Source organism: Pyrus communis, chromosome 12 (assembly GCF_041283825.1).
Source record: "Pyrus communis isolate YQ-2024b chromosome 12, ASM4128382v1, whole genome shotgun sequence".
Taxonomy (NCBI): Eukaryota; Viridiplantae; Streptophyta; class Magnoliopsida; order Rosales; family Rosaceae; genus Pyrus; species Pyrus communis.
In genome coordinates, this window is record NC_142576.1 from 23,711,194 (window position 1) to 23,736,405 (window position 25,212).

General features: G+C 37.5%; 1 protein-coding gene, 1 long non-coding RNA gene and 2 pseudogenes across 3 annotated transcripts; 3 read left to right on the top strand and 1 right to left on the bottom strand.

Annotated features, from left to right (window-relative positions):
• Positions 1–329: 329 nt before the first annotated feature.
• LOC148692538 (uncharacterized) lies at positions 330–2,124 on the bottom strand. Of its 2 annotated transcripts, XR_015954491.1 has the most exons (3): positions 1,898–2,124; positions 1,648–1,769; positions 330–1,578 (listed from the first exon to the last, which is right to left on the bottom strand). It is a non-coding gene; the product is annotated as an uncharacterized LOC148692538 (long non-coding RNA). The 2 variants fall into 2 exon arrangements; XR_015954490.1 differs by having other exon boundaries at positions 330–1,769.
• Positions 2,125–5,227: 3,103 nt separating this feature from the next.
• On the top strand, positions 5,228–6,496 carry LOC148692539 (uncharacterized). Its single transcript, XM_088680971.1, has 2 exons — positions 5,228–5,368; positions 6,398–6,496. Exons 1-2 carry the CDS (start codon positions 5,228–5,230, stop codon positions 6,494–6,496), a joined length of 240 nt encoding a protein of 79 aa, XP_088537097.1.
• Positions 6,497–7,741: 1,245 nt separating this feature from the next.
• Positions 7,742–15,814, top strand: LOC137744574 (heat shock cognate 70 kDa protein-like; annotated as a pseudogene).
• Positions 15,815–18,656: 2,842 nt separating this feature from the next.
• Positions 18,657–20,277, top strand: LOC148692540 (heat shock cognate 70 kDa protein-like; annotated as a pseudogene).
• Positions 20,278–25,212: the final 4,935 nt, after the last annotated feature.

Below are 25,212 nucleotides of genomic sequence, written 5' to 3' on the forward strand. Positions count from 1 at the left end.
AGAGTTCTACACTACAAGTCTGAAAAAGCTTTTTGCGCAATATTTTGAGCAACCTAATGTGCCACAAGAGCTCTCAGTGGAGGACAAAATTTCTCTATTGTTGGAATCAACTGAGTTGTGCATTGAAAGAACCCATCAAGGATTTCAAATTCAAGCATCAAACTGTGGGAACAGCTTTAATGATGAGGAGGAGACTGCCTCAGGAACTGAGGAGCACTCTGCCAGCCATTCACACCCAAAGGAGGAAGCAACACATACGGATCTTTTCCCAGAACCGAGGGCCACCCATGCTTATGTGCCACTAAAACCCTTCCCATAAAGGTTGCACGAATGCACAAAAATTGATGTGTTAGAAGCTATTCATACAAAATCGGCATTTGGTACATCACAAGGTCAGCTTTTGGACACACTGACAAATCCGGATACAGGACAACTACCGACTAATAAGAAAATATTTTCGGCTATAACAAACAGTGGACCTGCACAGTCCATCAAACTCGAAGAAATGCCAGATGACTCCTGCGAACAGGCAAAGATCTATATGGGAAAGAAAAAGCTTATTGACAGCCAAGTATCTCATAGAGAAATCCAGCCATTGCAAAAATTGTGGGTGCTAAATACAAGGTGGAAACCAATTCAACAAATACCAAAACCTTACTGGAAGGGAGTCCAGGGACCTTATTTGTTTACAAAGACTCATTCCCTTAGAAGGGTGGACAAGAAAGATTCAACCAATGAATTCAAATGCATAGTTCAAGTCAGTCCTTACCTACTAACACTTTATGATGCTGCTAAGGAGTGGTTAATTCTGAAGGAACAAGTGACGTGATCATTAGCCTCATTCCTCTACGTCTAGCTATAGACGTTAACTAAAGCACTAATTGGGAGGCAACCCAATTTTTCTAACTCTTTGCTTTTATTTTCATTTTATTTTCTTGCTTTCATTCATTATCACAATATCACAAAAACAAAAATAAATAAAAAAAATCAGAAAATTGAAGAACACAAAAATAGAAATTTTTTTTCAGTTGGTCAGTGTTTTATTTTTGGGTTTTACTCTAATTAGATTTTTAATGCGTTTTTGCAGGTTGCATTTGGATTTGATCGGCCCTAAATATCCACTAAGTGTGCACAATTGACTGAATCAGGCATTCAGCAGCATTCATATGTTCATCACAACAAATTCATCATCACATTCATAAGAATATTCATGGGAGTCAAATTCAACACAAATGCAAGCACAGGATACAGAGCGAGCACAGGATGAGGTCCAGGGATACTCACAGTGAGGATGCTGAGAAGACCTCTATGCTAATGGACCCCTTTCTCTCACACTTCATTAAAATATAATTACATTCAAGTTTGGGGGAGGGATCAAGTCGCACAGAGGTGAGACCGTTGTTCATGACCAGGTTCAGATGCAGATTCATGCAAAAATTTGGTTCAATATTCCTCATATGGCAAACATGCAAAGCAGAGACAGAAACCAAGCACGTGAGCATAGTGGGCAAATCAAGAGATACATGGATGCAGGCATGCAATGGCACAGAGAAGAAGACATGATGAATTTGTAGAGCTCTGCATGCATGACGAACAAGCCAAGTCAACACCTTGAGACCACATAGTTGCAGGGATATAGAAGCATACCTTTTCAATGCAGATCTGTGAGTCTCAGTTTCTCCATGGTCTGTATTTCTTCAGCATTTGGGATCCGTGCTAGGTGGTTGCATCTCCTTCTCTCTATTGTCTTCATTCTTTCCGATCAAACTCTACACCACAGGAAACACACATGCATTAGGCAATTTTCATTCATTTTTCCCTAATCTAAGCATCTGAGACAAAATCGAAGGGAAATGGGGATTATAAAAAATAAAAAAAAAATAAAAAAAAAAAAAACCTGTGAGTGTGTCAGACTCAGAGAAGGATGCGATTTGCGGTTTCATCTTCACAGGCTAAGGGTCTTGTTGCTCGAGGGAGTTGGATTTCTGAGACATGGAGACAGCAAGAAGATAAACGAGGACATCGCAGAGGAGTGGTGACTGAACTCGAATGATTTTGGTTTGGATAAGTTCTGCAACGGAAGGCCCTCATGGCTCTGGGCTCGAGGTTAGAGAGGAGAAAAGCTCATCGGCTGAAATGAGAAATGGAGTAGCATGGGCTACCAAGTGTGTTTGTACAGCGAAGCATGTGGGTTTATTCACACGTGGTTCAACCCTGAGGGTTCCATGTCCAGCCCCTCATGCTGATGCCACCAGGTCTCGAGTTCCACTCCAGGTCAGCTCGTTCTTTTTCTCGTTTTTCTATTTTATTTGTTTTATTATATTTTTAGCTGTTTCGTTGTTTATTTTATATTTTGGTTCATTTCAGTATTTCTTTTATTTGTCTAGATTCGTTTATGTTTGTGTCTTAGGACTTTCTAGTAGTAAGGAGTCATTTTATTTTATTTTTATTTGTTTCCACACTTTGAGGACAATGTGTGATTTAAGTTTGGGGGTGGGAAAGTAAACTTTAAGGTTTTTAATTTTTGAGTCAATTAAAAGTCAAATAAAAATTTTCATTCTTTTTAAGTTAATATCCATAGATTATTTTAAACGTTAGAACAAATGGACATGGTGAAGGTTAATCTTACACTAGAATCTTTTCTATTTATCGTTACTTGGACACTAATTCATGAATTATACTTTGAAAATTTGCACATTCACACCAACATGGTTTGTGGGAAGTGAGATTGGAAAATTTACTTTTCATCTAAGAAATTTTTAATTTTTGTTCTAAATAAAGTAAAGTTAGTTGTTATCAATAAAGTAATAATTGTTTCACCCGAGACTTTGCTTAGTAACGAGGCCAATCCTGCCTGATCAACAATGATTCTCGAGTCAAACAGTAGAGTCTTGGCATGGGGCAGGTTGGTTAATTGGTTTCGTAGTCTTTTTAGCTCGAGTTATTAAGTCCTTAGGGGTGTTTTACACCTAGTGCCCTAAAGCCTTTATGGTTGGATCGAAAGCTTAATGGAACTAACATTGCACAACCACTACTGTTACTAAAAAAAAAATTATGAAAAAAAAAAGAGAATTTGAAAAAGAAAAAAAAAAATGTGAAGTTAGTATGTGAAGTATGAATAAAGAGGACGAAAGGTAGGGGTTTTAGTCAAGTCTCTTTAACCATGTTGGTTCACTTTACACCAAAGAAAGTTTATGAATTCTTTTCTAATTAATTCTAAATGACTTAGACTCTGTGGTGGGATTAGTTGGAACTTTTGGAAAGATGTTTTGATTTTTTACCTTTTCTATGGATTGTAACTTGAAGAGGAAAATTTTGTCTTAGTTGAGTTTTAATAAAGTTTTTTAGCTTGTTAGTTTTTATATTTGTTTTTTAGTTTTGTTTTGCTTGAGGACAAGCAAAAAACTAAGTTTGGGGATATTTGATGAGTCCATATTATACTATATATTTCACCCTAATCTTAGTATTAATTTATTGATTATTTTGGTAGAATTTTGATATTTTGTTATATATTCTCAATGTAGGACATGCAACTTCCTCTAGAGCAAAAAGTGATCAAACGGACGAATTTTAGAGTGATTTCAATTGGAGGATGTTCTTGATTCTTTCAAGATGATTGTATCAAAGTTTCAGATTTTTCTAACAAGCCGTTTGACCGTGGCAATGAAATAAATGCCCAACGCGCAGCTTTTTCAGATTGACGTTTTTGGACGTTTTGGGTATTTTGGAGGTCAAGATGACATATTTTGAGGAAGATTCCTTCTGAGGATTTGTAGGGGACGTCTCCAGCTTTCAAAAGAAACCTTTTGGGACCAAATTGGAGTTGATTTGTTCTATCAAAAGTCTGATTTTCTGAGAAGTCTGAATTTTAGTTCAAATAGGAAACCTTTAATTTCTGTTTTATTATTTTTATTATGTTTGCTAATTTTATTCTAAGACCTTTTAGGGTTTTATTTTGTAGTAGTATAAATAAGACTTTTTAGCCATTAGGGTTGGGGCGAGGAGAGGAGGAAACGCACAAGCCTTTGACAATTCAAGTTTATTTTATAGGTGTTTTCTATCCTTGTTCTTTAAAATATTTTGTTTTATGATTGTCCATAACTAAGTTTTTTTTGCTAGGGTGAAGCCTTGAACCTTAGCATGAATATGTGATTTTATTAATTTGCTTATGAATGGATGCATGCTTGTTTTGAATTATTAATCACCGCGATTAAAACTATCTAATTGTCTTAGTGATTCGCGACCATTAGGGTTTTTAGACAAGTAATTTGATGCAATTTCTGTTGGAACATCACCCTGAAATTGAGAAGGGTTTCTTGTGATTAGTAATTGTAAGTTCACTTAAGGTGAACATCAGGCTCTTAAGGGTTGCATGGTTTTTCAAGGGGTTTTCACAAAGCTTAATAAGTCTTGCATGTTTATATTTGATCTGAACATCACAGACGGGTTGCATGTTAGATATATGTTTTCGCTTAAACATCATGAGGAAAATATGTATTAGGAAAACTTAACCTTCAAAGCATGTATGTGGAAATTCATAAGTAGTTGGTAAAATTACGTAGGATTGTTAAAGAGACGAACCCTAGGCTTTTACAAATTGATTTTCTTTAAATTGTTCTCTAGTTAATTTCTTTAATTGTTTTATTTTAAAATTCGTTTTTATTATATTAAATTCTAAAATCAACATTTTCCAAACTTTGTTTTCAATAATTAATTAAGAGTTGGTTTTAAACACAAATTATTCATTCAATCTCGGTGGAAAACGATTTTGCTTTCTTGCAAATATTTTTAAGTGCTTTTATTCCTACTTTTGCAGGTAGTAAAAATCCTATCACAATACACCAAATGTTTATTGAAATGATTAGCATGCAAAAACAGCAACTAGGTAATAAACATCCGTTTACATCCCCCAAATAAAATAAAAACAATAAAAAGTTTACTATACAGATTGAATTATTCATTGAAAAGGAATCAGCAACGACAATAGCAACTTAGTAAACTATATTCCCAAAACAGAAGTCTGCTCTTAACCCAGAGAAAAGGTCTACTATACATAGAAATGATTACTGAAAAGGAATGACAAAACTTAATTATGGGATTAGTAATTTTTTTAAAGCGCTTGTATGGGTTGGAGTTGTCCACAGGCATCTACATATATAGAAATCTAGAGCTAGAAAGATGGAAGAGGTCGAGATGCAACAAATACGTGAGACTGCTTCAGCTTGTTATGATAATCTCTCAGAGGATCTCCTTCCAGGAGTTGGACACAAACGGAAACGGGAAGTTGGATTTTGAGGAATTTATAACTCTTTTCTACATCTTACTGGATTCCAAGGGGTCACTAACAGTATTACTTACTGAACTTCAGGTACACTGAAATTATATGCGTCTCTTTAATTAATAATCAGTAATATTTTGACTTAGGGAAATGATAATGATACACCATTTTCTTCTCTGGTTTTCGGATTGAATAAATATCAAATGCATTGTTTGGTTATCATTTTCCTTTGACTTATATATAACTGTAAATATAGTTTCATACCAACTGAAAGCGTTTTATTGATGCAGTCCAATCAGGTTAGCCGATCTGGACCATCTAGATTTGTAAGTTTGCTCTTTCATTACTTATAATGTCATTCTCTATGCTTAAATCTCACATTTAAGTTTGAGAACTGTGGAAATTTTCAGGTCGACGGGCCGAGGGCCCACTCCAACAACACCGATACTGTCCCCACTTAACCACCTGCACAATCCTCAGGTGTGGGGTTTTATCACAAAAGGTCTCGATGTTAATTAGAGAGGGGTATTTCAATTTAAAGCACTCTTCTCTTCTCCCTCTGTCCGATGTGGGACTGGGGGTTCCAACACTCCCCCGCACGTGAGACCCCACTTATGGGTCACACGTGAATTTCCACACATCGGCAACCACGTGGAGCCATGTCGGGACTCACCCAATCACGCGGGGCCAATGGGGACCCACCCAAACACGTGGCATCTTTGGCCTACGTGGACAATCACGCGGGGCCAATGGGGACCCACCCAATCACGTGGCAGTACGGGCCCATCCCCTAGCTCTGATACCATGTGGAAATTTTCAGGTCGACGGGCCGAGGGCCCACTCCAACAACACCGATACTGTCCCCACTTAACCACTTGCACAATCCTCAGGTGTGGGGTTTTATCACAAAAGGCCTCGGTGTTAATTAGAGAGAGGTATTTCTATTTAAAGCACTCTTCTCTTCTCCCTCTGTCCGATGTGGGACTGGGGGTTCCAACAAGAACCAATGGAACATATAAATATGTATAGTTGCATAGTAATTAGAGAGAATTTACTACTTCAGCAGGAAAAAAAATAGAAGTAGAAGATTTATTCTGATGGAGGTTATTGTTATTTCAGGACATTGTACTTAAAGCAATAAATGATTTCAATAGCTGTTGGGCCTTTGGAAGTGCTGTAGGTGCTGCAGCAGCTAGTTTTCTTTGCACCATTATGTGATCGATATCCTGTGTGGAGTCGTTTCATCATCCTATAATTAAGCAAGCATGCACTCGCTGTTTAATTCTGTAATTTTGATGTATTTTTTATTTACTGTTTGATTGGTTTTGGTGGTTCTGAGAATGAACAAAAGGAATAAGGAGAGTTTCCAAGTATGACGGCTATGAGGTTGTGCCAATGCATCATATTAACACTATACTAAGAATCGAAGAACAAGAACAAAGTAATACCAAGTTGCAGAGAGAGAGAGAGAGAGAGAGAGAGAGAGAGAGAGAGAGAGAGAGAAATAAGGATTTGTATATTGCAGAATGAATTTGATACAAGTCAGATAGAGAAGCTCTCTATTTATACATGCTCTTTGCTTTCTTAGTAAGTTTCTAACAAACCAATAACCACCTTATAACTTCCTACAATCCCAACTGTCTAACTAACAGATTAGCTGATGTGGATAACAACCTTGCTGATGTGGATTGCTGATGTGGTATGTTGCTTATGTGTATATCAGTCAACACGTCAACCATTACTTGATTTATATATGAAATGGATTGTAGGGTTTTGGTACATTGCCAACTCACAATCCTATCTCTAAATGTTCTTGATGACAAACATGTACTATTAATCCACCTAACCATTCTCCAGATTTGATCCTAGCCCTTCATTGGGGTTTTAAGTGATCTTATCTGGAGTGTGCGCTTGGCACTTGATTACACAACTAAAGCTTTAACTAAAAAACTAACCATTGGGTTTAAAACCTTTGTTCTTCTTGTTTCGAAGCCTGCAGCACAGCTTCATCTTCACTCCTTCACTTTGCAGCCATCAATCCATGGAACCAGGATCAATTTAGGTTCCAACACTCACTTAGTGGTGAGAGTTGATATGTACTAGGAATTCTTATATATTTTTATAAGAAATGCATGATGACTTTTTTGGAGTACTGAATAATAATTACCATACAACGACTGCAGAAATATTACTTGATAGTACTGTTGTGAAAGTATAAATATAGAATGAAAGGTGCAGTTAAAACCGCAAATATCGTAGTAAATTTGTTCTAAAGAAGCATGTACTAACCCTGTAAGATATGGATAAATCCTCCTACGTCTCACTGTGTTATAGGATGTTTTAATCCGTTTACTTCACATTTTTGTGTGTTCTAAATAAATTTATTCGGCCGGATAATCACATGCTTGGATTTATTTATCTTAATCAAAAGAAGAATTCATAGATAGCATATCAGAAACTGATATGGCTAGATTTGTTAAAGCCTTAGAGGACTACACCTGGTAACGGCTCTCTTGGCCAGTTAGGGTTTATTGTGATTAGTGAAGTCTAATAACCAAAATTATTAGTTCAACTGTGAATTATCAATTATGTAATGATATTGTAATGAGTTCTTACAAAACTATTGAAAAAGAAAAAAAAGGTTTCGTCACAGTTCTTGTCTCTGTACTCTTTGAATACTTTCTTGTTGATTCATGGAGATTTGAGATTCAATCAAAGTATTAGTCAAGCCTAGTTAAGCCTTCGTCATTGTTTACTCTCTCTCTCTCTCTCTCTCTCTACTCTCTGAAAACTTTCTGTTGATTTCGTGGAGATTTCTTGTTGATTTCATAAATATCAGCACGGTTGCCCCTTCGGCTTAAACCCGAGTAGGCGAATGAACCCACACTCACCAATTGCTTCGAAAAGCGCTTGTGTTGTTGAAAAGAAAAACAAGCAGATTTGGAAATGGCCAAAAAACAAGATAAATGTAAAAATAGGTAGTGCAAAAGAACTACGCGGAAGCCACTCTATCAGAGCCAGGTTTCGATCCTGGGACCTGTGGGTTATGGGCCCATCACGCTTCCGCTGCGCCACTCTGATCAGTTAATTTTATAGGCTACATAACCTCATTTAACAAATACCCAAAGGAAATGGGGCATTTTTCCTTGTATATATGTATAGGCCTACAGTAAAAATCATAATACTCAAATCTTTTTAGGACCTTGAAATGATGCATGAGAGACCTATTTAGTGGGATTAATTGGTTAAGTCATAGTTTGTTTTGTCAAGGGGTAAGTCTTCGTTGGATTGGATGTCTAGGTAGACAAGTATTAGGTTTCTAGGCTGTTTTACTTTTGTATAAACAGGTTATCAAAAGACTCTTATTCAGTTTTTTTTTATCAATCATATTCCAGAATTTAGGTTAAGAGTTTCTTGGGAACTCAATTATCTTCATTCACACGTCGATTCTAGTTTTGTTGTCTCTCTATTTTCAGTTGTTTAACGTTTGGTATCCGTTTCTACTGTGATTTTCCCCTATTCTACTCACTGGACCGGGGTCTTATCGCTACTGCCGTGCTTCTTCGTCCAGTTCCTGAGTTCAGAATGAGTGGAAAAGAGGCCATGCAATCGGAATTGTTCTCGGGACAACGTATTCATGTGTAGCAGTGTGGCGATATGATCATGTTGAAATCATAGTGAATGATCAGGGCAACAAAACCACCCCGTCTTACGTTGCTTTCACTGATACTGAACGGTTAATAGGCTAATCTTCTCATATCCACATATATACCAATAGATCAGCTTTAATTTCTTTCTCAAATCCTTCGAGGTTCTCTGTGTTTGCATTCTTATAGTCTATTTTGTGTTTTTTGTTTTGTTTTTTATCATCTTTTTTTCCATTAACTAAATATGAATTCTCTTTAGCTGAGCTTTGTTGTCCTACTAATGAGTGCTTAATTCTATATTTGGGCGAGGGATTTTTAAATAAATAGAGATATAGCTAACTGAAAATTTTGGTGCATATTACTCCATTGTTTCCCATCCTTCTACTTTACTTTATTTGATTGAGTTCTAAATTTGGAAGGAGATTTGCTGACGCTCCGGTTCAAAATGATTTGAAGTTCTGGCCATTCAAGGTCATTGAAGGTCCTGATGACAAGCCCATGATTGTGGTTACCCACGAGGGTCAAGAGAAACAGTTAGCTGCTGAAGAAATCTCATCTATGGTTCTCACAAAGATGCGGGAGATTGCTGAGGCCTACCTTGGCTCAAGTGTGAAGAAAGCAGTTGTTACTGTCCCTGCTTACTTTACCGACTCACAACGTCAGGCTACAAAATGTGCTGGTGTCACTGATGGCTTAGAGGTGATGCGTATCATCAATGAACCAACTGCAGCCGCCATTGCTTATGGAATTCTGGTGACTTTGAATAAAGGCGACGGCTGGACATACTCACCTTGGTGGTGAAGACTTTGATAACAATATGGTGAATTACTGTGCTGACAAATTTAAGAAGAAACATAGTTTGGACGTCAGTGGTAACTCCAGAGCTCTTTGAAGGTTAAAAAATGAATGTGAGAAGGTGAAGAGGAGACTTTCGTTTACGTCTGTGACAGATATTGAAATTGACTTTAATAGAACTTTTACGGGAATATTTTCTTGTATTACTTGTTCTGAAATATATATATATATATATATATATGTACAATCTAAGTTCCACAAGGAAACAAAAGCTTTAATACAAACCTACTTAAAAAAGGACTCCTATTATTTACATTCCTATTTTTCCTAATATTGACTCATGATCAACACTCCCCCTCAAGTTGGTGCATAGATATCACACATGCCCAACTTGACAAGTGAGTCATCAAACTCTCGACTACATACTGCATGAGTTAGAACATCTGCAAGTTGCTCATCTGAACTCACAAACGGGATCGATACAATCTTCCTTTCAAGTTTCTCTTTAATAAAATGTCGATCAACTTCCACATGTTTTGTTCTATCATGCTGTACCGGATTATCAGCTATATCTCTCGCTGACTTATTATCACAGTATAGTCTCATGGTCTCCTTTGGCTTGAACCCAAGCCCCTCAAGAAGTTTTCGAAGCCAGAGAAGCTCACAAATGCCGTGAGCCATCCCTCAAAACTCGGCCTCAGCTGAGGATCTTGATACTACCTTCTGTTTTTTACTTCTCCATGTGACTAAATTGCCTCCTACAAAAGTAAAATATCCCGAAGTAGACCGTCTGTCACCTACACTTCTTGCCCAATCAACATCCGTGAACCCCTCAATCCTCAAATGTCCATGCTTCCGATAGAGAACTCCTTTTCCAGGTGCAGACTTTAAATAAGCTAAGATACGCATAACAACAGCCATATGATCTTCACTCGGTGAATGCATAAATTGACTTACTACACTTACTGCATAGGCAATATCTGGTCGTGTATGAGCCAAATAAATTAGTCTCCCTACAAGTCTCTGATATCTCCCCTTATCAACCGATTTCTGATTCGGATCCAAACATAGATGATGTTTTTCAACAATAGGAGTATCAACTGGCTTACATCCCAGCATACCAGTTTCTTTTAACAAATCCAAAACATACTTACGTTGTGACAAGAAAATACCTTTCGAAGATCGAGCAACTTCGACTCCAAGAAAATACTTCAAATCCCCTAGGTTCTTCATTTCAAACTCAGCCGCAAGATTTCTCTGCAGCCTTGAAATCTCATCACAATCATCCCCAGTAATAATCATGTCATCTACATAGATGATTAAGGCCGTCACTTTTCCCTGTCTTCGTTTGACAAACAATGTATGATCAGAATGACTTTGGTTATACCCAATCTTTTTCATAACTTGAGTAAACCTATCAAACCATGCACGAGGCGATTGCTTAAGCCCATAAAGAGACTTACGCAACCGACATACTCCGATATTCTACCAGCACTGTACCCAGGAGGAAAATCCATATATACTTCTTCCTCCAAGTTCCCATGAAGAAAGGCATTTTTCACATCAAACTGTTTTAATGGCCAGTTCATATTGGCAGCTAAAGATATCAGAACTCGTACTGTATTCATCTTGGCAACCGGAGAGAACTTTTCTTGATAATCTACACCATATGTTTGGGTGTATCCTTTAGCTACCAACCTTGCTTTGTACCTGTCGATTGATCCATTGGCTTTGTATTTGACAGTGAACACCCAGCGACAGCCAACTGTTTTTTTTTCCCTCTGGTAAAGACGTCACCTCCCAGGTATTATTCTTCTGTAGCGCCAACATTTCTTCATCCATTGCGTTTGCCCATTTTTGATCCTTTAGAGCCTCCTCCACACGGGTTGGTACTCGAGTAGCCTCCATATTGTCCGCCAAAGTCTTGCGCTCCGGTGCAAGACCATTGCATGAGACATAGTTGGCTATTGGATACTTCACTTTGCCTTCCAGAGAAAACCTGTTAGGTGGCACACCCTTATTTTGTCTCGGTGGTAGCTTATATGTATTTACATCATTACTTGTATTAGTTACATAATCATCCACAATACTTACCTCAGGTATATCCAGAGAAGATTCATTGGGCAGCACTGTGGAGCTAGAGAGAGGGGGTACATTAGTAGGATCGTCAACAACCTGTCCTGACTGCATGCTGCTCTCGGCAACAGTCTGCAGACTGCTCTTGACAACTGTTGGAGATTTATTACTCTCGGGATCACTCTCATCTGGAACCGGTCCTGACTGCATGCTGCTCTCAGCAACAATTGCAGATTTATCATTCTCGGCATGTATAATCACTGCCCCATTATGCACGGCATCAACCCCAGGGATTCCTTCCAAGTTCAAGCATTTCAGATCATCACTAGAGCTCTCCCCCTGGTGATCTGAAGATGAAGATACGGGAGCATAAAAATACTCTGATTCAGAGAAGGTCACATCCATGGTAACATACATATGATGAGTCGCAGGGTGATAACATTTATATCCTTTTTGGTGAGAGGAGAAACCAACAAACACACAGAGAAGTGCACACGGATCCAACTTAGTGCGATGAATTTTCTGAATATGCACATACGCCACACACCCAAAGACCCGGGGTTGGAGATTATGAGAAGACACCACAGGAACATGTTGAGTGAAGACTTGAAACGGAGTTTGAAAATTAACCGCCCGAGAGGGCATACGATTAATCACGTAGACGGCATAAGTAACAGCTTCAGGCCAAAAAACCTTAGGAACAGAAGCACCCAGAAGTAGTGCACGTGCCGTTTCTAAGATATGGCGATATTTCCGTTCAGCCACCCCATTTTGCTGTGGAGTATAGGGGCAGGTTGTTTCATGGAGAATGCCTTGATCACCAAGAAACTCTGACAATTCACGATTAATATATTCACCACCATTATCAGAACGAAGAACTTTAATCACAGAGAAGTATTGGGTCCAAAGCATTTGAGAAAAATTTCGAAATACCATACCAACATCACTCTTATTTTTTAACACATATAGCCACGTCATACGAGTGCAATCATCAACAAACGTAACAAACCACTTAATCCCAGAAGAAGTAACAACCGGAGATGGTCCCCAAACATCAGAGTGCACAAGTTCAAACGGTAAAGCTCTTTTATTCATACTAGGCGGAAAAGAAGCACGATGGCTTTTAGCAAGAATACATACTTCACAATGTAAGTCTGATTCAGTTATTCCACTAAATAAACTAGGTAACATATGCCTTAAATACCCAAAAGATGCATGGCCTAACCGACGATGCAACAACCACACTGCTTGTAAATTACTAGACCGGGACGCGCGAACTGCATTTGCTCTTCCAGAAACGACGTCGTCCACGTAGTACAACCCCTCTCTCTTAGTGCCACGCCCAATTATCTCCTTGGTCTGAATATCCTGGAGTAGACAAAAAAGCGGATACATTAGAACAACACAATCCAATTGTTCAGTAACCTGTGGTATGGATAATAGGTGATGGGATAAAGACGGAACAAGCAAGCAATGATGTAAGGGAAGTGACGGGGTGAGATGCACAGTGCCGGCACCACACACGGGTGCCAGAGTACCATTGGCAGTTGATATATTTTTCCTGTGAGATATAGTCATGTATTGAAACATATTTTTATCATATGTTATATGATCCGTTGCCCCAGAGTCCAGAATCCAACCTGTATGCTGCTGGTTCTCGGAGGCTAAGAGAATATGTCCCATGGTACCTGTGTCGGACGACGAGGCACCCTGAGTACCAAGCAACAAATTCTGACTAGAGTGACTAGAACTAGGCACGGCTTCCTGGACTGTGGTTGTAGCCGCAGCAAGGGAGGCACGGCCTCCACTGGATCCGGCTGCTCCACGCTCCTTGGCACACAATTTTTTCTTGAACTCTGGAAACCAATCAGGCACCCCATGCTTAGTAAAGCATGTATCCTCAGTATGACAGGTTTGTCCACAGAAAGTACACTTCAAATCATCTTTATTTTCTCGGTTGAAAGGTCGAGAATTTAAAGATTGATTAGAAAAATTACTAGCACGATGAGTACTAGCTGGCCGAGAGATCATTGCCATGGACAGCAATCCTCCTTGATTGTTACTCTCACCCATCATGGTAGCATGTCGTTGAACTTCACGTCGAACAACAGAAAACACCTCCTCAACAGAAGGTAAGGGCTGCGTACGTAAAATATCACTACGTACTTTATCAAACACATCATCCAAACCCGCCAAAAAAGCATACACACGATCAACCTGAATTTCTTCTCGAAGTGTCTTGAAATCCACAGCACATACCATCTTGATTGGTCTCCGTTGATCTAACTCCTGCCAAACGGACTTGAGATCAGCATAATACACACCCACTGGCCGACCCTCTTGACGGAGTCTGAACGATTTAACCTTCAATTCATAAATCTGAGAAATATCTGAACCATCATAATAAGTTCGAGCCACCTCTTCCCAAACTTCTTTAGCAGTACGTAGGTGAATAAAAAATCCCATGATAGCAGGTTCCATAGAATTGATCAACCACCCTTTTACTATTGCATTCCCTGTCTCCCACGCCTCATACTCAGCACTAGCCTCAGCAGGCTCCTTGGTACTACCAGTCACAAAGCCCTTCCTATCGCGTCCAGCAATGTGCATCTCCAAAACCTTGGACCAAAGAGGATAATTTGATCCATTTAATTTCACGGTATTTGGTACAGCAGACGCATCACTCTGAATAACGACAGGATTCACTACTTGATTATTGGTTGAATTACTGCCCTCTAACTTCAACATGCCACTGCCTCCTTCTGATGCCATTCGACTTTACCCAAAAAAAAAAACAAAGCACAGCAATACACAAACAAACAACAACAACTTCCGCCGAAGTCGAACCCGTGACCTATTGGATTCGAAAAAGGCTCAAACCCAACAACGCACAAGGGTACTGGCAGCAATACACACAGCAATACGCACACTGCACTACCAGCAATACTCACAGCAATTCCACACACACACGGCAGCACTGTGCAGACACAGCACCACCCACACTGCTGCACACGCAGCCAAAAATACACACACACGACAACACTGTTTTTCTGCAGAAGATTTGCAAAAAAAAACAGTCAACGCACAGCGGAAAAGAAAAACTAGGGTTTTGGCTCTTGATACCAAATAGAACTTTTACGGGAATATTTTCTTGTATTACTTGTTCTGAAATATATATATGTACAATCTAAGTTCCACAAGGAAACAAAAGCTTTAATACAAACCTACTTAAAAAAGGACTCCTATTATTTACATTCCTATTTTTCCTAATATTGACTCATGATCAACATGTTTGTATCAGGGTGTTGATTTCTATACAACTATTACGCATGCCAAATTTGAACAACTAAACATGGATTGTTTCAACAAGAGCATGGAGCCTGTGAAGAGATGTTTGGAGGATGCCAAAATGGACATAAGAAATATCGATGATGTTGTTCTTGTTAGCGGCTCTTCTAGAATTCCCAAGGTGCAGGAGCTACTACAGAATATGTTCGTCGGCAAGGAACTCAGCAAGGGCATTAATCCAGATGAGGCTGTGGCGTACGGTGCTGCTGTTCAAGCTGCTGTGTTGAATGGTAATCAAAGTTTGAACCTTTAAGACTTCACTCTCTCTGATGTCATTCCGTTGTCTCTCGGGATGAATGTTGAACGAAAATTGATGGAAGTTATGATCCCAAGAAACACTAAAATTCCAACCTAGCAGAACCGTACTTTTCTAGCTTGTCATGACAACCAAAGTTCTGTTCACTGTGGAGTTTTCGAGGGTAAGAATGAATTAACCAAAGATAATAATTATTTGGGTGGATTTTCCATCCGTGACATTCCTCCTGCTCCGAAGGGTGTTGCTAAAGTAGATGTTTGCTTTTCTATTGATGCAAATGGTATCCTGAATGTTTCTGCTGAGGTCATGTCCACCGGCCGGAAGAAAGAGATTACAATCAAAAGATGAACTTTGGCAATTTACAGGATGAATAAGTAATGACATATAATTATAGCATGCTGAAGTTGAAAATGCATACTTTACTTTTATCTTTTCGTCATTGGGTTTAGTCATTCCATGTTTGTTAACAATCAGCGCGCGTGTGGTTGTCGAGGGGCACCCATTTTTCCTCCTGTTGGTGCATTGTTTTGACGTGTTGGTTTCTGTGCTAGACCCGTGGTTTTTATCCCTTTTTTGGACCTTTGGTAAGAGACTTCCCTGTCGGATTAGTATAATTTTCTTTTTAAAACAAACAATATTATCTACACGGAAAAGAATGTGAGTTTATTCTCATAATAAACTAGCAATAATGTGGTTTAAATTCGTCTTTGGCTATAATTGAACTTAAGACCTCTCACTTACAAGTAAAGAGAAATAACACTAGACCGTAGTACAATTAATTATGCAAGAAATCATGTTTCATGTTTTTGGAGTTCTATTAATTCACAATATGCTAGACACGTACAAAATGCCTGACATAGATGCACAAAGTTATCGAATTCGGAATACCATCTCTTCTCAGTCAAGTGCTTAAAACGCTATGATATTCGTGCTCTTGCTCATCATTATTTGTTTGGAATTCAAACTCCAAGTTGTTTGTTTGTATAGAAGATGAAGGTAAAGGAGAAATATTCACACAAATTTGAAGACGCTATAAGAGTTGTTGATGCTCAACTCAGTTAATTTTGATGAGTTCGTATGCTTGTATTTATAGAGACATTTACATCAGTGAGTTTCAAGAAGAACTTATCACAAATAACAATTATATAAATCCCCAAATATAGGAGATAATACAAGAGAGTTTATAATGAAGAGTTGAAAGAAATCACAACTCTTTGCAGCGGCATCTTCAATGAAGGAGTCTCAGTAAACAACCTTGTGGACAAGACCATCTCCAACCGAAGGGTTCAAAGGGCCAAAGAGCCGAAAATAATCCGAAAACCGTCTTCAACTGAGGACCAGGCCAAACTGGACAAAAAAAGGCCAAAGGGGCAACTGGATGACCCAAATGAGCCAGCCAGCCGACCCTAGGCTGGGCCATATGCTTACGTCATACTTATATATATATATATATATATATATACACACACATTAAGTAACATGAAACAACATTAAACAATATTAACATTAAATAACATTAAGTAATATTAAACAACATAAAAAAAAAATTTAACAACATGAAACTTAAACAACATTTTTAAAAACATTTAACAACATGAAAATTATTAACAATCCATAACGTAAAGTTATTGAGGTAATTTAATTAAAATAATAAATTATGTTTGGCCCTTGGTTGGAGATGGTTTTTTTGTGATAGGGCTATGTTTGGATTGGAGACAGTAAGAAATATGACAATGCACTGTTCATTAAAATATTAATTTTTTGGAAGGCTAAAGGGCTAAAATAAGTCATCTAGCTCTCCTTCGGTTGGAGATGGTCTAAGGATTTGAAACCTATGGCCCATCATAAGGATGGATATCTCCAATTTATTCCCTCACTTTAGTGTTAATATATCTTTGCATACAAATAAACGTCCAAAATAAACAAAGTTAAAATGAGATGACAAATTAATGATTTTGAATAAATTGATATGACAAATGGCTTAAAATTTTAATTTATATAACAAATTAAAAATAATGCATAAGTTCATAATGACATTTTACAAAAACTTTTAAAAACTAAGGAATAAGCGGTACAAAAGCTAAAACAAAAAGTAAAGGGCAAGTGAATTGTATCAAGTTTAGAAAACAAAGACCTCTTTTGACATGTTGTATTAAACACCGGATAGAACTATTTAATACGAATCAGGTATTCGGTGCTACTACGTATTAAATATCCACCGGTTAATTTATTAATTAGGGCCTGCCCGTTTTATACGGCTCTCGCCGTGTAACTTCTCCACTCAAAAACCTTTGTATTATTTAGTCGGGTTCTCAAAAATGCTAAAACAGAATTTCATCGTTCTTTCCCTTTCTCTCGCGATCTGCTTGTGAGGCCATCTTCTTCTGTAACTGAAAGTATGCCTTCTTCTTCAAATTCTCTCTTTGTCGACTGATTTCACAAATTCTTATCGCTATCTTTTGGGCTTTCTTCATCGCCATCACCAAGAACTTGGTCTTTTTAACCGCGGACTCCTTCAAAGCTCCGATTTTTGGATAAAAAGCTTGCTTCATTCTTGCTTCATTCATGGGTATTGGAGCTTTCTGCCTTTCTGGGTTCTAATTAAAGTGAATCCTCATCTAATTTGATATGGGTTTTCTTTGTTTTGCCATTTTGGAGCTTTTAATCTGGTTCTTGGAAGAGTCGTATGAGAAATTGAGAGGTGGAGTTTTGTTGGATTGAAAGGTTCATCATGCAGGATCAAAGGTATTTTCTTGTCACAATGTAAGTATGTTTTGGATTTGTTAAAAGAGTTTTGGATTTGTTAAAAGAAACTGATATGCTGGGATGTAAGCCAGTTGATACTCCTATTGTTGAAAAACATCATCTATGTTTGGATCCGAATCAGAAATTGGTTGATAAGGGGAGATATCAGAGACTTGTAGGGAGACTAATTTATTTGGCTCATACACGACCAGATATTGCCTATGCAGTAAGTGTAGTAAGTCAATTTATGCATTCACCGAGTGAAGATCATATGGCTGCTGTTATGCGTATCTTAGCTTATTTAAAGTCTGCACCTGGAAAATGAGTTCTCTATCGGAAGCATGGACATTTGAGGATTGAGGGGTTCACGGATGCTGATTGGGCAGGAAGTGTAGGTGACAGACGGTCGACTTCGGGATATTTTACTTTTGTAGGAGGCAATTTAGTCACATGGAGAAGTAAAAAACAGAAGGTAGTGTCAAGATCCTCAGCTGAGGCCGAGTTTCGAGGGATGGCTCACGGCATTTGTGAGCTTCTCTGGCTTCGAAAACTTCTTGAGGGGCTTGGGTTCAAGCCAAAGGAGACCATGAGACTATACTGTGATAATAAGTCAGCGAGAGATATAGCTGATAATCCGGTACAGCATGATAGAACAAAACATGTGGAAGTTGATCGACATTTTATTAAAGAGAAACTTGAAAGGAAGATTGTATCGATCCCGTTTGTGAGTTCAGATGAGCAACTTGCAGATGTTCTAACTCATGCAGTATGTAGTCGAGATTTTGATGACTCACTTGTCAAGTTGGGCATGTGTGATATCTATGCACCAACTTGAGGGGGAGTGTTGATCATGAGTCAATATTAGGAAAAAAAGGAATGTAAATAATATGAGTCCTTTTTTAAGTAGGTTTGTATTAAAGCTTTTGTTTCCTTGTGGAACTTAGATTGTACATGTATATATTTCAGAACAAGTAATACAAGAAAACATTCCGTAAAAGTTCTATTCTGATGACAAGCCCATGATTGTGGTTACCCACGAGGGTCAAGAGAAACAGTTAGCTGCTGAAGAAATCTCATCTATGGTTCTCACAAAGATGCGGGAGATTGCTGAGGCCTACCTTGGCTCAAGTGTGAAGAAAGCAGTTGTTACTGTCCCTGCTTACTTTACCGACTCACAACGTCAGGCTACAAAATGTGCTGGTGTCACTGATGGCTTAGAGGTGATGCGTATCATCAATGAACCAACTGCAGCCGCCATTGCTTATGGAATTCTGGTGACTTTGAATAAAGGCGACGGCTGGACATACTCACCTTGGTGGTGAAGACTTTGATAACAATATGGTGAATTACTGTGCTGACAAATTTAAGAAGAAACATAGTTTGGACGTCAGTGGTAACTCCAGAGCTCTTTGAAGGTTAAAAAATGAATGTGAGAAGGCGAAGAGGAGACTTTCGTTTACGTCTGTGACAGATATTGAAATTGATTGTTGTATCAGGGTGTTGATTTCTATACAACTATTACGCATGCCAAATTTGAACAACTAAACATGGATTGTTTCAACAAGAGCATGGAGCCTGTGAAGAGATGTTTGGAGGATGCCAAAATGGACATAAGAAATATCGATGATGTTGTTCTTGTTAGCGGCTCTTCTAGAATTCCCAAGGTGCAGGAGCTATTACAGAATATGTTCGTCGGCAAGGAACTCAGCAAGGGCATTAATCCAGATGAGGATGTGGCGTACGGTGCTGCTGTTCAAGCTGCTGTGTTGAATGGTAATCAAAGTTTGAACCTTCAAGACTTCACTCTCATGTTGAACGAAAATTGATGGAAGTTATGATCCCAAGAAACACTAAAATTCCAACCTAGCAGAACCGTACTTTTCTAGCTTGTCATGACAACCAAAGTGCTGTTCACTGTGGAGTCTTCGAGGGTAAGAATGAATTAACCAAAGATAATAATTATTTGGGTGGATTTTCCATCCGTGACATTCCTCCTGCTCCGAAGGGTGTTGCTAAAGTAGATGTTTGCTTTTCTATTGATGCAAATGGTACCCTGAATGTTTCTGCTGAGGTCATGTCCACCGGCCGGAAGAAAGAGATTACAATCAAAAGATGAACTTTGGCAATTTACAGGATGAATAAGTAATGACATATAATTATAGCATGCTGAAGTTGAAAATGCATACTTTACTTTTATCTTTTCGTCATTGGGTTTAGTCATTCCATGTTTGTTCACAATCAGCGCGCGTGTGGTTGTCGAGGGGCACCCATTTTTCGTCGTGTTGGTGCATTGTTTTGACATGTTGGTTTCTGTGCTGGACCCGTGGTTTTTATCCCTTTTTTGGACCTTTGGTAAGAGACTTCCCTGTCGGATTAGTATAATTTTCTTTTTTAAACAAATAATATTATCTACACGGAAAAGAATGTGAGTTTAGTCTCATAATAAACTAGCAATAATGTGGTTCAAATTCGTCTTTAGCTATAATTAAACTTAAGACCTCTCACTTACAAGTAAAGAGGAATAATACTAGACCGTAGTACAATTAATTATGCAAGAAACCATGTTTCATGTTTTTGGAGTTCTATTAATTCACAATATGCTAGACACGTACAAAATGCCTGACATAGATGCACAAAGTTATCGAATTCGGAATACCATCTCTTCTCAGTCAAGTGCTTAAAACGCTATGATATTCGTGCTCTTGCTCATCATTATTTGTTTGGAATTCAAACTCCAAGTTGTTTGTTTGTATAGAAGATGAAGGTAAAGGAGAAATATTCACACAAATTTGAAGAGGCTATAAGAGTTGTTGATGCTCAACTCAGTTAATTTTGATGAGTTCGTATGCTTGTATTTATAGAGACATTTACATCAGTGAGTTTCAAGAAGAACTTATCACAAATAACAATTCTATAAATCCCCAAATATAGGAGATAATACAAGAGAGTTTATAATGAAGAGTTGAAAGAAATCACAACTCTTTGCAGCGGCATCTTCAATGAAGGAGTCTCAGTAAACAACCTTGTGGACAAGACCATCTCCAACCGAAGGGTCCAGAGGGCCAAAGAGCCGAAAATAATCCGAAAACCGTCTCCAATTGAGGACCTAGCCAAATTGGACAAAAAAAGGCCAAAGGGGCAACTGGGCGACCCAAATGAGCCAGCCAGCCGACCCTAGGCTGGGCCATATGCTGACGTCATACTTGATTATTTTTTTTTATTAGTTTATATATATATACACACACACACACATTAAGTAACATGAAACAACATTAAACAATATTAACATTAAATAACATTAAGTAATATTAAACAACATAAAAAAAAATTAACAACATGAAACTTAAACAACATTTTTAAAAATATTTAACAACATGAAAATTATTAACAATCCATAACGTAAAGTTATTGAGGTAATTTAATTAAAATAATAAATTATGTTTGGCCCTTGGTTGGAGATGGTTTTTTTGTGATAGGGCTATGTTTGGCCTGACCCTCGATTGGAGACAGTAAGAAATATGACAATGCACTGTTCATTAAAATATTAATTTCTTGGAAGGCTAAAGGGCTAAAACGAGTCATCTAGCTCTCCTTCGGTTGGAGATGGTCTAAGGATTTGAAACCTATGGCCCATCATAAGGATGGATATCTCCACATTATCTCCAATTTATTCCCTCACTTTAGTGTTAATATATCTTTGCATACAAATAAACGTCCAAAATAAACAAAGTTAGAATGAGATGACAAATTAATGGTTTTGAATGAATTGATATGACAAATGGCTTAAAATTTTAATTTATATAACAAATTAAAAATAATGCATAAGTTCATAATGACATTTTACAAAAACTTTTAAAAACTAAGGAATAAGCAGTACAAAAGCTAAAACAAAAAGTAAAGTCCAAGTGAATTGTATCAAGTTTAGAAAACAAAGATCTCTTTTGACATGTTGTATTAAACACCGGATAGAACTATTTAATACGAATCAAGTATTCGATGCTACTACGTATTAAATATCCACCGGTTAATTTATTAATTAGGGCCTGCCCGTTTTATACGGCTCACGCCGTGTAACTTCTCCACTCAAAAACCTCTGTATTATTTAGTCGGGTTCTCAAAAATGCTAAAACAGAATTTCATCGTTCTTTCCCTTTCTCTCGCGATCTGCTTGTGAGGCCATCTTCTTCTGTAACTGAAAGTATGCCTTCTTCTTCAAATTCTCTCTTTGTCGACTGATTTCACAAATTCTTATCGCTGTCTTTTGGGCTTTCTTCATCGCCATCACCAAGAACTTGGTCTTTTTAACCGCGGACTCCTTCAAAGCTCCGATTTTTGGATAAAAAGCTTGCTTCATTCTTGCTTCATTCATGGGTATTGGAGCTTTCTGCCTTTCTGGGTTCTAATTAAAGTGAATCCTCATCTAATTTGATATGGGTTTTCTTTGTTTTGCCATTTTGGAGCTTTTAATCTGGTTCTTGGAAGAGTAGTATGAGAAATTGAGAGGTGGAGTTTTGTTGGATTGAAAGGTTCATCATGCAGGATCAAAGATGCTTATCTGACATGCCTATCCCAAAATTTGGTCGGTGTATGATTAATTTGTTTTTTTACCTTCTGTTTTTCTTTAGTTTTTCCTTTTTCCATTTAACATATGTTATTTTGTGAAAAGTTACCAAAATTATTTTGGTTTGAAGCAATTTTATTCCTTTCTTTTTCATTGATGATCAAAGTTTCAAAAATAATAATGGTTTGAAGAAAATAATAATAGTATGAAGTGCTCCTGTTATGTACAATGGCAATATAAATAATTCGATTATTAGTCTGATTTGCACCAAACGTCCGACTAATTTAATATGTACTATCTAATGATTATTTATCATATCTGACTGAAATTGTCAATACAGTCTGAGTTGGCAAATGAGGCCTAAAGGACATAAAAATTGATGATTAATTTATTACTTAAATATTGAGAAACGTGCTCATATCTATTGGTAACACATCATTTAGTTTGTAAATTTAGTCTCCAAATTTAATCTCTAGCATTATCCTTTGAACTTGTGGAGTGGATTGCAGTGGGTTGCGAGCTAGATGTTGTTCCCTACCTCTTCCTCTTCCCATGCCTCTGCCCCTTCTGATGTATTTTTCATGAAATCCAATCTAAGAAAATAACTTAACCTCCAATCTATTTTTCATGACTTCCCTTGAATGATCTAACCCCATGGTGGATTTTGAAATTGAATTTGTCAGGGTCAGCTGCCAAACCAATTACCAAATTCATTAATTTTTAGAGATCACATGCAATTTTACAACTTTCAAATGCTAAACTACTAAATCTAAAAGAAAATGCTGAAATAAGGTTTTTGAACATGATCATACTCTGCGGTCTTCAATTATTGTGGTAGATTGAATGTATGATAAACTGTTACCAGGGAACTTAAAGAAACCATGTTCATCTTAAGAGTGCCAAATATTCCAAGTAAATGAAGACTTATTACTTGAGCATCCAAAGAAGTGTTGGATTCAATGCCAAATTTTCATGTCTACTGTCACATGAGGACGTATCGGTAGAGCAAGAAACCCTTATTCAGCGCCAAAATCCTAAGTCAATACCAAAAACCCTTATCCAATGCCAAAAGTCCATTTAAATACCAATATTTGTTTACACAAATCTATAAAATTTGTTGATGCATAAAATCGGGTTAATCTTGGACCAACGTAAATCCGACTGTGAATCATACATACGCCCAAGAACAAAACGATTTATCGCAGTTCCCCTCAAGTTGGGGCTACGTCCACACTAGTATCAATCCGGTTCACCATATAAAATGAGAGCTACATTGTTGTTGCTAGAGACACTATGGTTTGCCATCTTTATATCCGTAAAGTGAGGTTGAAATGTCACTTTGATAGAATAAGGGTTTTTCTCCTCTCTTACATATATCATAGGCTAAATAGTAAGACCCAAATACTGAGTCCTAATATATGATACAACGAAGTTTATTGTCGGTGTGGTTCCTTTCCAACTATCAAAATATTATTGGTTAGGAAAAAATAAGCGCAACTTGCACAGAAAACAAACTTTTAAAATGTGAATGGAAAGCACTCAATCATAAAGCTTACCAAAAGGAAGAAAAAGTTGGCAAAATGCAACATGAGCGCATGTATTTTTTATGTTGGACCTCGAAGAAACACCATGACCAGAGGACCGTACTTCCTCAGTGATACACTCTACCCTTATTCAATGCCAATTAAACCCCAAATTATGAAATCCTAATCACTCTTCTTCCTTTTCTCTATATGCTGACAAGGACAAATTGATGAGAGAGATAAGGATTAAGGGAAAACGATCCCCGCCGGATATATTTTTTGGGATCCTAGGAATTATGTGATCGTGATCGTTTATCGTATATCGTGCAGTCAATTTTCGTTAAGTACTATTTATATTTAATTTTAAAATTTAAATTTTGAAATGATTTTTAACCACATGATGTACGATGAACAATCACGGAATTCATATAATTCTTAGGAAAAGTATTAAGGTCGAAAAGACGAGAGAGATGAGAGAGATGAGAGAAAAAGGTAAAAAACAAGAAGAGGGGTTGGTTTTCACAAAAAAAAAAAAAATAAATAAATAAATTTAAAACATCTTTAAAAGATTATTAACAATGATATTGACAAATTTTTTATTGAAGAAACAAAATAATTTAGGTGGACAAACTCAGATATCACTTTTATCAATTTTCAATTTCGAGGACAAAAGTGAGAAATGCCACAAAACCAAATGGGCATAAGCCATATATAATGAGTTAGAACTTTAACGCTTATTTTCAACTAAACTCGATTTTAATCTCAGTTTGCTCCATGTAACTCAAAAGTTGTTACTTTATCCCCTAAATCTCATAGTTCGCTCCACTTTGCCCCCTAAAACTTGATTTGATCCTATTTTGCCCCCTAATACAAAAAGCCACCTCTGTAAAACTCAAAATTTGATTCACATTACCTTAGATATGCTAGTTTCTTATGTGGATTTGATTTGGGTGAGCCAACTAATCAATTTCTTTATTTGTTTA

Coding starts and splice junctions, on each gene's coding strand:
- LOC148692539 (XM_088680971.1), top strand. CDS start 5,228: ATGATAATCTCTCAGAGGATCTCCTTCCAGGAGTTGGACACAAACGGA. Junction 5,369..6,397: donor TATTACTTACTGAACTTCAG/GTACACTGAAAT, acceptor TTGTTATTTCAG/GACATTGTACTTAAAGCAAT.